At 56.8% G+C, this 12,144-nt stretch overlaps 1 protein-coding gene and 3 non-coding genes across 4 annotated transcripts in view; 1 reads left to right on the top strand and 3 right to left on the bottom strand.

The window, feature by feature from the left end:
* Positions 1-4,859, bottom strand: part of LOC109392302 (uncharacterized) — a 15,277-nt gene extending 10,418 nt beyond the window's left edge. Inside the window, exons 1-4 of the mRNA XM_019660652.1 lie at positions 3,694-4,859; positions 3,071-3,091; positions 2,087-2,781; positions 1,659-1,725 (exon numbers count right to left, since the gene is read on the bottom strand). Coding sequence (XP_019516197.1) covers positions 1,659-1,725; positions 2,087-2,781; positions 3,071-3,091; positions 3,694-3,733 — 823 coding nt within the window. The 5' untranslated portion in view covers positions 3,734-4,859. The remainder of the gene's footprint in view (positions 1-1,658; positions 1,726-2,086; positions 2,782-3,070; positions 3,092-3,693) is intronic.
* A 445-nt stretch (positions 4,860-5,304) lies between these two features.
* On the top strand, positions 5,305-5,378 carry TRNAN-GUU (transfer RNA asparagine (anticodon GUU)). Its single transcript has one exon. It is a non-coding gene; the product is annotated as a tRNA-Asn (tRNA).
* A 2,721-nt stretch (positions 5,379-8,099) lies between these two features.
* Positions 8,100-8,170, bottom strand: TRNAG-GCC (transfer RNA glycine (anticodon GCC)). Its single transcript has one exon. It is a non-coding gene; the product is annotated as a tRNA-Gly (tRNA).
* A 1,520-nt stretch (positions 8,171-9,690) lies between these two features.
* TRNAL-CAG (transfer RNA leucine (anticodon CAG)) lies at positions 9,691-9,773 on the bottom strand. Its single transcript has one exon. It is a non-coding gene; the product is annotated as a tRNA-Leu (tRNA).
* Between the last annotated feature and the right edge of the window lie 2,371 nt (positions 9,774-12,144).

Here is a 12,144-nt window from a genome sequence, read left to right as displayed (position 1 = left end):
AATTTCCCTAAAGCCAGATTTTGGACATTTTTAGGTTCATTCTAATTTCCATTATTTTCAGTAGTGCCACAAAGGGCAGCAGTATTTTTTAATAAATATATTGTGACATATTTCCAAAGGCCAGTTTTCCCAGGAGTGAGTCATAGGTATGCACGTTTCTAAGCTTTGGGTAGTGTTTCCACCTTTCTTTCCAAAATAATTGTTTGAATTCACACTCCATTCAGAAGTCTGCAGCACCCACTTATCTCCTGAGGTAATTGAATAGAGGTCAAACGTGGTCTTGCATTTCAATTTGCATTTCTTTGATTACTAGTGTGTCGGAGCATCTCCAGGTAATTGTTTACTGGTTGCGTTTCCTCTTTCGTTATTTCCATCAGGTGGGAAGTGCAGTCTGCACACTGAGAGTCGGTGTTCATTTTACCAGGTGTTTCTGGATGTTTTTGTAGATATCCTGGCCCATGTATATTTGTCAGGACTCTGTGTGTTTCTCATCAATTTCTTGTATAATAAAAATACCTCTTTTGAGGGGTAACTTAAAAAAGTGTTAATTTTTCCAGTTTGCAGTTGGCTGTTTATTTTGGTTTGATTATAGTTTTGTATTATTCAGAAATTTAAAAGTTTGATGAGGACCCCCCGAAGCTTAGAAATCTTTCTTCCTTCAGAGAATTTGACAAACACTCAGTTCTGTTATGTTCTGTAGCAGGTTCTCATGGCTTACTGGGTGACCCTTCTGACGTGTTGATGCATTGAGAGGGGCTATCTGCCTACCAACTTCCTGTTATGTGAAAAACACATAACATTAGATTTACCGTCTTGACTGTTTTTAAGTGTACAGTCAACAGCGCAAAGCCTAGTCACACTGTTGGGTGGGACACAGATCTTGGGAACGCCTTCATCTTGCAAAACTGACGCTTGGCACCCCTCAACACTCCCTACCCATCTGCCCTGACCCCCACCTCCACCCAGCCCCACCCAGCCCCACCCTGTCCCCCCGTCCCTGTCCCTGGCAACCCCCATGTGCCCTCTGCTTCTGCGATTCTGACCACTTGATACTTGTAGCCATGAACTTTTGTCCTTTTGTAACTGGCTTATTTTGCTTAGTGCGAGCCCTTGGGGCTCATCCAGGGGCCTGGGAGGGGAGCTCCGTGTTTCGTTTTGTTTTTTAGCTGAGCCGTCCTGCCACTTGTTGGCAGCTCAGCGGCAGCTCAGCTCAGGCCTGGACTGGAACCGCTGTTGCTCAGAGCTCACACTCTGGAGGGAGCTCTGAACCAACTGAGCCACTCGGCCGGCCCTTCTCCGTGTTTTTTAAGGCTGCGTCGTACTCCATTGTGTTCGACACAACATGCGCTCTACCCAGTCAGCTGGAGATGGACACTTGCGTTGTTTCCATTCCTCGGCTGCTGTGAACATGGGGGTGCAGACATCCCTTCAAAACCCTGCTTGGCGTTCTTTCCTGAAGGCGATGGTGGTGGGGTAGAGATGTCAGCAAGGAAAACTGGGAACACTGGGTTATGAAAGGGAGGAAGGCAGCCATGGCAACATGCAGGGTTCCGGCTCGGGGGTGTGTCCCTGAGGTGGGACGTGTGACGGGGAGAAGCTTAGCTGGGGTGGAGCTAGAAGTCCAGGGTTTCTGAGTGTGAGGTGCCCGTGGGACCTACCAGGGGAGTGGTCAGGGTGCAGGTCTGAGCTGGAGACCCGGACTGGAGCGGACCTGTGCTCCCGAGCCTGACGGAAGCCGTAATGCTGGTTCCTTTACTCGGAGGCCTTCAGGCAGCTCTACTCAGCCTCATTTACAGCCTTGAAATGTCCTTGGCAGATTGGACGGCTCTCTCCCCCCCCCCAGAGGCTTTGGCCTCAGTCTTACCCACCGTGCAGGGCAACCCACGCGCGAGCACTCAGAGGACAGGGCAGGCGAGGGGAGGCTGAGAGATGCAGAGCCCACACGCTGGGGTCTAACTCCCGTGTTCTACATGCGTGTCACCACCTAGGGCCCGAAGCCCCACGCAGGTGAGGGGAGCAGGTGTGGGCGGCCACGCGCACCGCACCGANCTGGACGTGTAGATGCCTCTATTAGGAGAGAGCTCACGTGGCTGACGTGTACGTCTGAGTGTGGCATTGATGGCAGAGAGTGGCAGGTATGATGCTGGGCCGTGAGGGATGGCTTGGGGCAGCTTAGGGCTCTGTGTGCCTGAGTGGGAAGGAGATCGGGGCCCTGAGAATGGATTCGTTCATCTATGCGGTAAGTGCTAGCGAGCCTCAAGGTCATGCCCTGACCTTCAGACACCACCGCCGTGCTGTATTCTCTGTATGTTGCTCCTGGAACCGGGCACGACTGCAGGTGTGCGCCTGTTACGTGCCAGGCTTTGACATGTGCCAGGCCCAGTGTGGCTAGGACTACAACTCGAATACAGCCCAGAACGACCACAGACCGTCTCGCTTCGTTCTGAGCACCTCGCCTCATCCCTGGCTCTCCCCACGCCTCTCCTGGCCTCAGTCTCACCCTCGTCCCCTTCGCCCGCTCACCAGCGTGGACTTTGAGCTTCACCGGGTCACTGCGTGTGAAGAAGTCTGTCTGGCAGCTATAATTTCCACTGTTATTAACTCGGGCGTCTGCGATGACGAGGCTGGAGGCCTGGTATGGGAGGAGGTTCCCATTGTGAAACCACCGTGTGGAGTTGTCCTCCTGGGGGTAGGCCCCCTGGCACTGCAGAGTCACTCTGTCCTTCTCCAGCACCCTGTCCCACACAGGGTCCAGGGACACCACGGCCTTTGGGGGTTCTGCTGAGGAGACAAGAGAACGTGGGTGAGGGCAGGGGAGGCTCAGAGCCAATCAGCTGCTGCAAAGCCACCGCTGACAACTTGGCCTTGGCCTGTCACTCAGACTTGGAGGCACTCGGCCCCATTTTTGGCCTCTCTTTATCTTGAGGCAAATTGACCAGAGAAGCCCAGGGCCGAGCCCCGCTGACCCCCCACCAGCAGTTTCTCATGTGACAGACATTTGCCACAGCCTGTGGCTATCACACCCTCATGTACCTCCCTCAGCCAGTCCAACACCACGAGGCAAACTCACCAGCTCTCGTGCCAGCTGAAGCTGCAAGAAAAAAAGAGTGAAACACACTCTGAGCACAAGCAGAGATCGGGGTGACAAGAGTGTAGATGGAGCTGAGCCCCCCCCTCCCACCCCCGGGCACCTGTGCTCCCAGCAGCCTCCCACCTCCCAGGTCTGTGCCTCCGGCCACACTGCCTACCCAAATCCGTTTCAGCACCCTCCCCTTACTCCGTGCTTCCTGTTAAACTCCTAAACCAAGGATACAAATTAAATTTCCCCAAATTAAACCCTAGAAAGAGCCTCAGCCCAAGTCTCCTGTAAAAGGTGTAGATTAACAGTCTTAGAAGGACCCTGGAATGTCAGAGTGGAGGAGACCCACCTCGGGGGCCCTTTAGTTCATACTCTTCAGCTTACAGCATGGGAGGCTGAGACCCCGGGGGCGGGGGGACGCAATGGAGCCTCACAGACCCCTTCCACCTCCCGACTGTGCCCAAATCCGAGGCAACATCTCCTCGTCCCTAGGCCCTAAATGGGTTGCATTCAGATCTAAATCTAGAGCTGGAGACACGCTGAGGGTCCCACCCTGGCCGAACAGGGCATCCCACCATTGGCCACTTCTCCCTCCATCGGCCACTCTGACTTACCAAGAAGGAGCAGAGCCGTGGGCGGCAGCAGCCGGCACATGCTGGGTGTTACAGTGGACAAGTCAGCACGGGTATCTGGAGCCCTGAAGTGACCCAGCTGCACTGAGAGAGGAAGTAAGCAGCCTTTCCCACTACTCCCCAGCCTGATGCTTACTATGGTCCTTTTCCGGGAGCTTCATTGACTCCTGGGTCTGATAGGGCGGGACAGGGGGAAGAGACTGGGGGTGTGCCCCATTTGCCCAATAGGTCCGCACTGAGCAGCTGGTGACATGTCGGGGACGATTAGCAGTCTCAGGGTTGCGCCCACCTCCTGGGGTGGGGGCTGCCCAGCGCCAAGAAGGGTTCAGCAGGACCCTGGGGACGACACTCACAAGGGAGGGTCCTCCCCCTCAGACCCTCCCACCCCTGCCTGGCCCTGACCTCATCCACGCAGCTGGCCTGTCCACATGCAGCAAGTGGTCCTTGCATCCCCTGCCCACTGGACATGGCCCTCACCCCAATATTATCTCCACCAACATTTTGTTCAAAATTCTAAATGCATAGAGAATACAGTCAATAATGTTGCAACAACTATCTGTGGTGCCAGGTGGGCACTAGACTCATCGGGGACCATGGCATAAATTGTATAAATGTCTGACTGCTATGTGGTGCCCCCGAAACTGATACAAGGTCATACTGAATGTCAGCTGGAGCTAAAAATATAATTGAAATGCGTGAGCCCCGAGGGTCTGCCATCCACAGGAGCCTCTAAGTTCTTAGTGTGAGCGTGATCATGAGATTCGCACCCTCTGTTCAAAGAAACGCCGGCAGTGGGAGAGAAATGGGCCGTGGGAAAGATGGAAAGGAACCAGAGAAGGTGGCGGGTGGTGGTCTGGACGTGGCAAGACCGTTAGCCTCTGCCTGTGCTCGAGGCCCCCAGCCAGCACATGCACATGGACCCCCGAGTCCAGGACTCAGACAGACAATCAAATGGCTCTGCTGGGCAGGCCCGTGCTCCCAGTGGGTTCCCAGATGTCTGGGGAAGGCCTCACTTGCAGGATCGTTGGACAGGCCCAGGAGGTGTGATGCGTGGCAGGGCTGGCACGGGGCTGCTGACATGGCAGACTCACAGCCACTGCTCCTCAGGTTTCCATTTTGGTTTGGTTTGGCTGCTGGGTAGAGTTTGCTGACCCTCCCCCGTTCCCATCTGTTCGCCCCCAACCTGTGCGGCAGATGTCCTGCGCCCACAAGGCCCTCGGACGAGATGACAGATTAGCACAGACCCGACTAGCATCTATCATAGGATCACCTGGGCCCCCAAAGCAGAAAGAGCCCCCTGGGGCCATCCCCAGCTTCTGAGGTGGGAGGGGCTGCCCCCAGCGCCCTGGCCTAAGTGCCTTTCTGCCACGCGGCTGACCTGGCAGCAAGGCATTCACTTTGGTTCCTTCTTGGAGGTTTGATTTTCTTCTCTGACTCAACTTTGACTGTGGCCTTCAATGGAGGGAGGATGGCTGGGCGGGAATACAGAGCTGGGCCACCGCGGTGGGANCCTCGACCGCAGCTGTTTGGGGACGTGGCGCTCAGACTTCCTTCTTCAGTGAAATAACTTGGCAGAGGGGGTAACGCTCGCCTGTCTCTGTGGCGCAATCGGTTAGCGCGTTCGGCTGTTAACCGAAAGGTTGGTGGTTCGAGCCCACCCAGGGACGGCGGCGAGCGTTTTGTGCACCGGGGGTCACTCCTGTCCCGGGGCCTCGCTGCCAGACGGCCTCCACCTCTAGGAGGGAAACTTTTAGCTGCTCATACCCCCGAGAGGAAGTCGCAGCGCCCCTGCGCCTGCCTCGCCCTCCGCTCGCTTCTCCGGACTCGCGGAGCCGGTCCTTAGTCAGTAGTCCTGCCGCGTCCCCACGGTCACCAAGTCTGGGGCGTCGGCCTCCTGCGGGCCTTGCGGGAGGCGCCTCCTCCCCAGGCCCTGCCTGGGGCCCGGCCTGGCCGCCTGGCCGGCTCCTGTCCGCTGCCCTCTGCTCCGCCCTACAGGCGGCTGCGGAGGAGCTCCTAACCCCAGGGGCTCGCAGGCTGGACCCTGTGCGCCCCCTGGAAGGCGGCGCCCTCCATCTCTGCCCCTTCTTTACAGGCCAGACGACCTTCTTGAGCTCCCGCGGTGGCGTCAGGCTTGTGCCTGCGGCGGGCAGGCCCCGCTCGCCCACCCTTCGCCGCCCCCGCCCCGGTTAGGCCTCTTCCCTGCAGCCCTGTGCTCGCTCTCTCCAGGTTTACAGGTCGTCTCACTGGAAGGCGAGCCCCCGGGGAGGGACCCCGTGTGTGCATCTTGGTGTCTTCAGCACTGAGCTCAAGCTTGGCGCACTGTAGCCACTGAGTGTGCGGGTGCACTTGTCCCCTGCCTGGGTCCCACCCCGTACCTACGCGACAAGCGCCAGTCGTGCTGGCCCCCTCCCCTCCGCGCCCGCACCCCCCCCGCACCCCCCCACAGGTAAAGGCGCCTGCGCGCCCTGGCCGCGCTGGACTTGGCAAACTGGCGGCTTCCCGGGAGCTGCGGCGGGACGGTTGCTGGTGGCGCGGGGGTTTCCACCAGCCCAGGCTGAGCTTCGGACGACGGGACGGGAAGAGGATTTTGCCATTCAGGTTTTATTGCATAGTTTTCCCATCTCCCGTCTGGGAGGAGCATGCAGGACTTTGTAAAATGCTCTACTGGAATCAGCAAGTGTTTTGTTTAAAGCGTCTGAAGCAGAAAGATAGCTCAAGCTTCCTCCCACGGCGGCCGCGGCGGCCCCTCCCCACTCCGCTCCCCGTGCCCGCCCGGGGGCTGGAAGGGGCTGGAAGGGGCTGGAAGGAAGTTTCACTCCGCAGTGTTAGTGCGTTTGGTATGGCTGTCAACCTGTGTCCGCTGAATGACGGGCCGAAGCTGCCCCTACTCAGAGTGATGCGGACAAGCTGGGTGCAGTCCCTGCCCCTCCTCTCGTTCTTAGGATCCTGGCCAACAAAAGCGTCCTCGCCTGCGCGCTCCTTCCTGGCGGTTGTCACTGGCTCTCGCTTGTCACGCTTTTTCAGTGCGGAGTGGAAATCTCTGTTCACTGAGCTTGATCTGGGACAGCAATGCCGCCCTCGTCCCTGTGGGCCGGGGGCTGGCTGGTCCTGGGCTTTCTTCTCCACNCCGCAGGCGAGCAGGGCTGTGTCCTGTTCGCTGCCATGTACGCAGAGTCCAGGTCAGTGTCTGGCACCTGGCAAAGAACTCAGTGATATTTGAGCAACGAGTAAATTCTTTAGTCAATTGAGAGAGTTCTAAACCTTGATAATCCTTAGAAATGATGTAGTCCAGGTTCCTCATTTTAAAATTCAGGAAGCTGCTGGCCAGGTGGTTGAAATGACCTGTTCAAGGGTATACAAGTAGCTGGCGTCGCTGCATAACGTCACAGGACACGTTTGATTCTATAACTTTCTTTTTGTACTCCGTTTGGGTCATGAGCATCCCCCCAACTCACAATGTTTGTTTAAGTCAGCACTTTAATGCCTGTTCTACTTTTCAAGATACTTAAACAACTGTTCCTAAGTTATTAAACTAAGTTACCAAAGTTGAAGTGTGTGCTGCTGTATACCACAGCCTCTTTGAATGAACAAGTAAAGCAGTGAATGAGCCTGGAAGAGTGCCTGTGATGCTGCGCGGGATGTCCAGGTGCGCAGGTGCGGGCTGTAGGGTACACCTGGGACTCTGGGGGTAGAGTGGGGTTGGGGGTGGACTGGGAGTGGGGAGTGGGGGTGGACTGGGAGTGGGAGTGGAGTGGGAGTGGGGTGGGGAGGTGGGGTTGCGCCTGCACAGGGCTAGGAGGGAAAGTGGAGGCCTTGGGCGAAGGCAGCCCCGGAGCAGGCCCGGGCACCCTCCCTTCTTAGTTGGGACCCTTCACGTGCAGGGCTTGGCTAAAATGTCCCGACTCTGACACCCAGGTCTGCTCTCTGAGCGTGAGTTTAAAGCTGGCAGTTAAAAAACAAAACAAAACTGAGTGCTGTGTGGGGACTCCCTCCTCCTCCCAAGGCCCTGCAACTTCCCGCAGGGTTTTGAGCCATCTTAGGAGAAAAGAGTCGCTTACAGAGCGAGGGGTTTCAGCCTCTGTCTACAGAAGTCTCAGTTTCCTTTGAATCAAGCAAATGACAAAGTGAACATAAAAGTCAATGTCACTCAAGTCCCTTTAATTACTGCGGCTTCACGACGTGTCCCGCGGGAGAGAGACCTCGGGGTCCAGGTCCGAGGCCGGCGGGGAGCCACGGGCCCTGCGCTGCTCGCGCCTCCGGAGAGTTTCCTTGTGGTTTTCGGGGGCAACACCGAAATGCAACGGGACGTTCCGGGCTCAGGCCAGTGAGCCCGAGGCCGCAGGCGCGCCGGGACCGCGCGTGGCTCGGGCCGGAGGAAAAGCAGGGGCTGCATTGGCCGGGAATCGAACCCGGGCCTCCCGCGTGGCAGGCGAGAATTCTACCACTGAACCACCAATGCTCGCGGCGGCGCTGGCCCTGCGGCGCGGCCCTTCACCTCCGCGCGCTCTCTGGTTCCGTCCGCCCGGAGCCCGGCGGCCCTTTTTCAGTCCCAATTTCGGAAATTGCCTTCATGCTTCAAGAGGAAACAGGGTTAAGGCTTTAAACGAGAGACTTAAGCCCGGGACGCGCGGCCGCAGCTCTGCTCCACGGTGACGAGCCTCCGGCGCTTCCCGAGCGGCGGGGCTCCCACCCGCCTGTGCAGCCACGCGGGGTGTCCGTCCCCTGGGGCCACCGCGCTGGGGCCGGCGGGGCCCGCGGACCCTCCTCGGAGCCGCTGGGCGGGCGGCCTGACGCTCCTTGGATCGGACGGGGGTTTGGGGACGAGCGCGGCCGGGCGAGTGAGCGCCGGTCTCCTCGCATGACGTCGGCGGGCGTGTGGGACCCCCGTGACGCCCCACGGGTGACGTCCGCCTCGACCACGTGGCTCAGGTCCAACTTTCCTACCTTCCTAGTCTCTCCTGTGAGCGCAGCGTCGTCGCCATTCGTTCAGGCACAGCTCGTCACCGAACTCTTTATTCTCTTTTGTGAGCACAGCGCCTGCCACGTTCTAGGTGCTCAGGAGATACGAGTAAAGGGGGCGAGGGAGCAGCAGTGGGGGGGTCGCCCGAGGTCGCCCCGCGCGGAGGTGCTGGCAGGACCGGCCCCCGGGGGCGGCGCCTCCCGGAGCTGAAGTCCGCGTTTCTAATGAGCCCCTGGTTGCCTCGCTCCCTCTCGCAATGTTCTCTCTATGTTACTACAAGCAAAGCGAGGCTCAGGAAAGTCACTTTCCCGAGGCCACAGCCCCGCAAATAACGCAGCGCGCAGTCGGGCAGACGCTCGCTAGTGAACCTGAGGTCCTGCCAGCCTCACAGTCAGCCTCTTCCCGAAAGGACAACGTTTCTCCACAGCCGGCTCCTCCCAAATCAGAAGGCGGCCTATTTGAGATATTGAAGAAAACGGAGCTGTGGAGACAACCCCGGTTCCCCTCGCCGCGCCGTGACCCGCCCCCACCCGCGCTCGCGGCCCGCGGCGCTCCTCCGGCCCCGGGCGACCCGGCGCAGCTGCGGAGAGCGGGCGGTGTCAGCGGGCGGGCGGGGCTCCGAGGCCGCCCCCGCGGCCGGGCTGAGCGGTCAGACTCAGGCCGAGGACAGCAACCGGGGGTCTGGGCTGCGGCCTTCGCCTCGTGGCCAGGGGCGCCGGGGGTGCCTCCCTGCCCTGGCGTGCTGGGCACGGAGGAGGGCCCCATGCGCCGTTGTCGGGTACAGCGCTGGGTCAAGAGGCCTTGAGACGCGGGAGTGTGAAGGGAAAAAATGCTTTTCTCAGGGATGGATCTCAGCGGCTCCCTGATTTCATAGACCATCTCCGGCCTGCAAGACAGAAAACAATAGACCCAGCTCCATAGTCACCATCTTCATATGTAGATGCGCAGAATGAAAACGTGGCGATTGGCCCTTTCTCCAGAAATGCAACCCTACGTGTCGGAAGAACAAAAGCACACTTTGTCAGGAGTGGGATTCGAACCCACGCCTCCAGGGGAGACTGCGACCTGAACGCAGCGCCTTAGACCGCTCGGCCATCCTGACTTGAGAAACATGGNAACTTTAAAAAAGTTGCCAAAATAGGATAAATAACTCTCATCTATTCTTTACCTAGATTTACTAGTTGTTGCATTTTGCTCCATGTGCTTCATCCTTTGCTGTCTTTCCCTAACCAGTTGACAGTGTTTACTTTCCATTTAAATTATAATGAATTATTTTTTTTATACAAATTATGGCAGTTTTGTTAAAGTCTCAAAAGGAATGTGTCTATCTCGCTGTCTTCCTACATGTAAGCTGCTTACAAGGTGGTCTTGGTGTGGTCACAAGTGGAAGTTTTATGACAGTAGGAAACCCAGGAGCACCTTAGGGGGAGTTGCTGACTCGGGGGGTTCCCCACAGAAACTGGAACTGTTTTGCAGGTGACAAAATTCTATCATAGGATGTTGGTGCCTGTCCAATTGTTTCATTTTATCTGGTGGTTAAATGGACAGGCTTTGAACTTTTGGTGTGCCCTTGGGGGCAAATTAATGACCCCCCTTTTCCTCCCCTCAGTTGCATCACTGGAAAGCAGAGTCAGTGTTGCCCATCTCACCACGTCGTTGTGAGGGGACCCTGTGACTGTCAGACGGGGCGCATGGAAAAAGGCGCTTAGCACAATGCCCAGCACTGTGACAGGCACCCAGTAATGTCAGCTTATCTTTGTCACAGAACAGGAAGCCGAGACTCAGGGAGACTAAGTGGCTCGGCCGTAGTTCCCCCTGGTCTGAGCCCTGTCTGTGAGGAAATGCGGGGCCCCTGCCAGGCTGGCTGGTGGCTAAGACTCAGGTGGAGGCGGGCCAGCATGGCAGGGACACGTGACGCTGAGTGTGGTTTGAGTGGAGTGAGGAAAGGTGGCTTTGCGCCCACTGTCACACCACAGTGTGAATGGTGCCTCTCAGGCCCCGTGTGAGGGAGCCCGTGGGACAGTTGGGTGACATGGGGCCCGCGTCTGCTCACCGTGAACAGTGACATTCACAGCCTCTGAAGACACGTTCTGTTTCCCGATGATCCCCCTGCAGAAGTAGGAGCCGCTGTGCCTGGGCTCCGCGTGCTGGATGTGGAACTCAGTGTTCCAGTGGGAAAACTGCCGGCCTCTGCCATCCTGGAAATACTGCACCTTCTGCACGAAGACGTTCTTCCAGCTGTGGCACCTCAGCCTCAGGGGCTCGCCCTCTTTCAGCTCCCACCGAGGGGCCTGCAGCATCAGCCAGCCTGCAAGCACAGACCGCAGCAGGGCCCGCAGTCAGCGCCAGGCGCTCCTGAAGGCGACACTCGCCCCCAGACCCCCTCCCCATGGAAAGCAGACAGGGCCCTGCACGAGGACTCAAGCGACACCAAGACCTTTTGTGTCACACACAAAACACACGCGATCAGCACGTAGGTTACAGCGCAGGGACTCAGTGGTCAGGTGGGTGAGACGCAATCTGCTCTGTCAAGTGCGACCCGTGGGTCTCTGTGCAGGTAACAGGAGCCACAGCATGTTCTAGAGCAAAGAATGAAAGTGGCATTTGAAAACAATGACCTGCCCCCATTACAGGAAAGGTAGACTTCAGAAGGAATAGGCCATGGTAGCAATACTGACAGACTCGCGCAGCCAGTCAGGACCGAGGTCCCCGGGCGGCCACAGCAGTGGCTCCAGGGACCAGGAAGGCCGGCTCAGTACTAAAGTCAGAGGAGAAAGACAGGCCAGTAGCACTCGGGGGACGGCGCTTCCTGCAGGGCCTCTGCCAGGCCGTCACATCCCTGAGCACAGCCTTCAAGAGAGAAAATTCTGTGTCACCAGGACACTCTTCTCACGAGTGTCTCACCCAGCAACAGACTCCACACAGAGGACACGGACCTGAACCATGAAAAACAACATTGCAGACAAATTCTAAAATGACACGAGAAACACTCAGGGACAATGTTAAGTTAAAAAGACAGGATGCAAACAGTATATATGCACAGAAAACTAAAGAGAGAGGACACGCACATAAATATTAACAGGGGTCTTCTCTGGGGGCGGTGGGACTACAGGTCGTTTTACTTTTCTCCCTTTTCCTTGCATATATTTTTGCATATATTTTTGAATATATATTTGCATATATTTTTGAATATATATATTTTTGCATATATTTTTGAAATTGAACCTGAAAAACAAAACACTAAAACTTACTATAGTTAAGCAATCGTCTACCTTATGCTAAACAAAATGGGTAGAACATGGAAAACCTCTGTGAGGAAGACCTTCAAACAGAAGGCACCCTTCATTACTTATTACGAGATACCGTTTATCCAAAAGGGCCACATGCCTATGTATCCACTTAGGAAAGTCCCCGAGAGGATGAAGGTGACCTCGGTCCTGAAGGACAGTCACAGTTTAATACAGTCCTCATTG

This window comes from Hipposideros armiger, unplaced genomic scaffold (assembly GCF_001890085.2).
Source record: "Hipposideros armiger isolate ML-2016 unplaced genomic scaffold, ASM189008v1 scaffold_324, whole genome shotgun sequence".
Taxonomy (NCBI): Eukaryota; Metazoa; Chordata; class Mammalia; order Chiroptera; family Hipposideridae; genus Hipposideros; species Hipposideros armiger.
The sequence above is the reverse complement of the archived record's forward strand: the minus strand, read 5'-3'. Positions and strand labels throughout refer to the sequence as shown.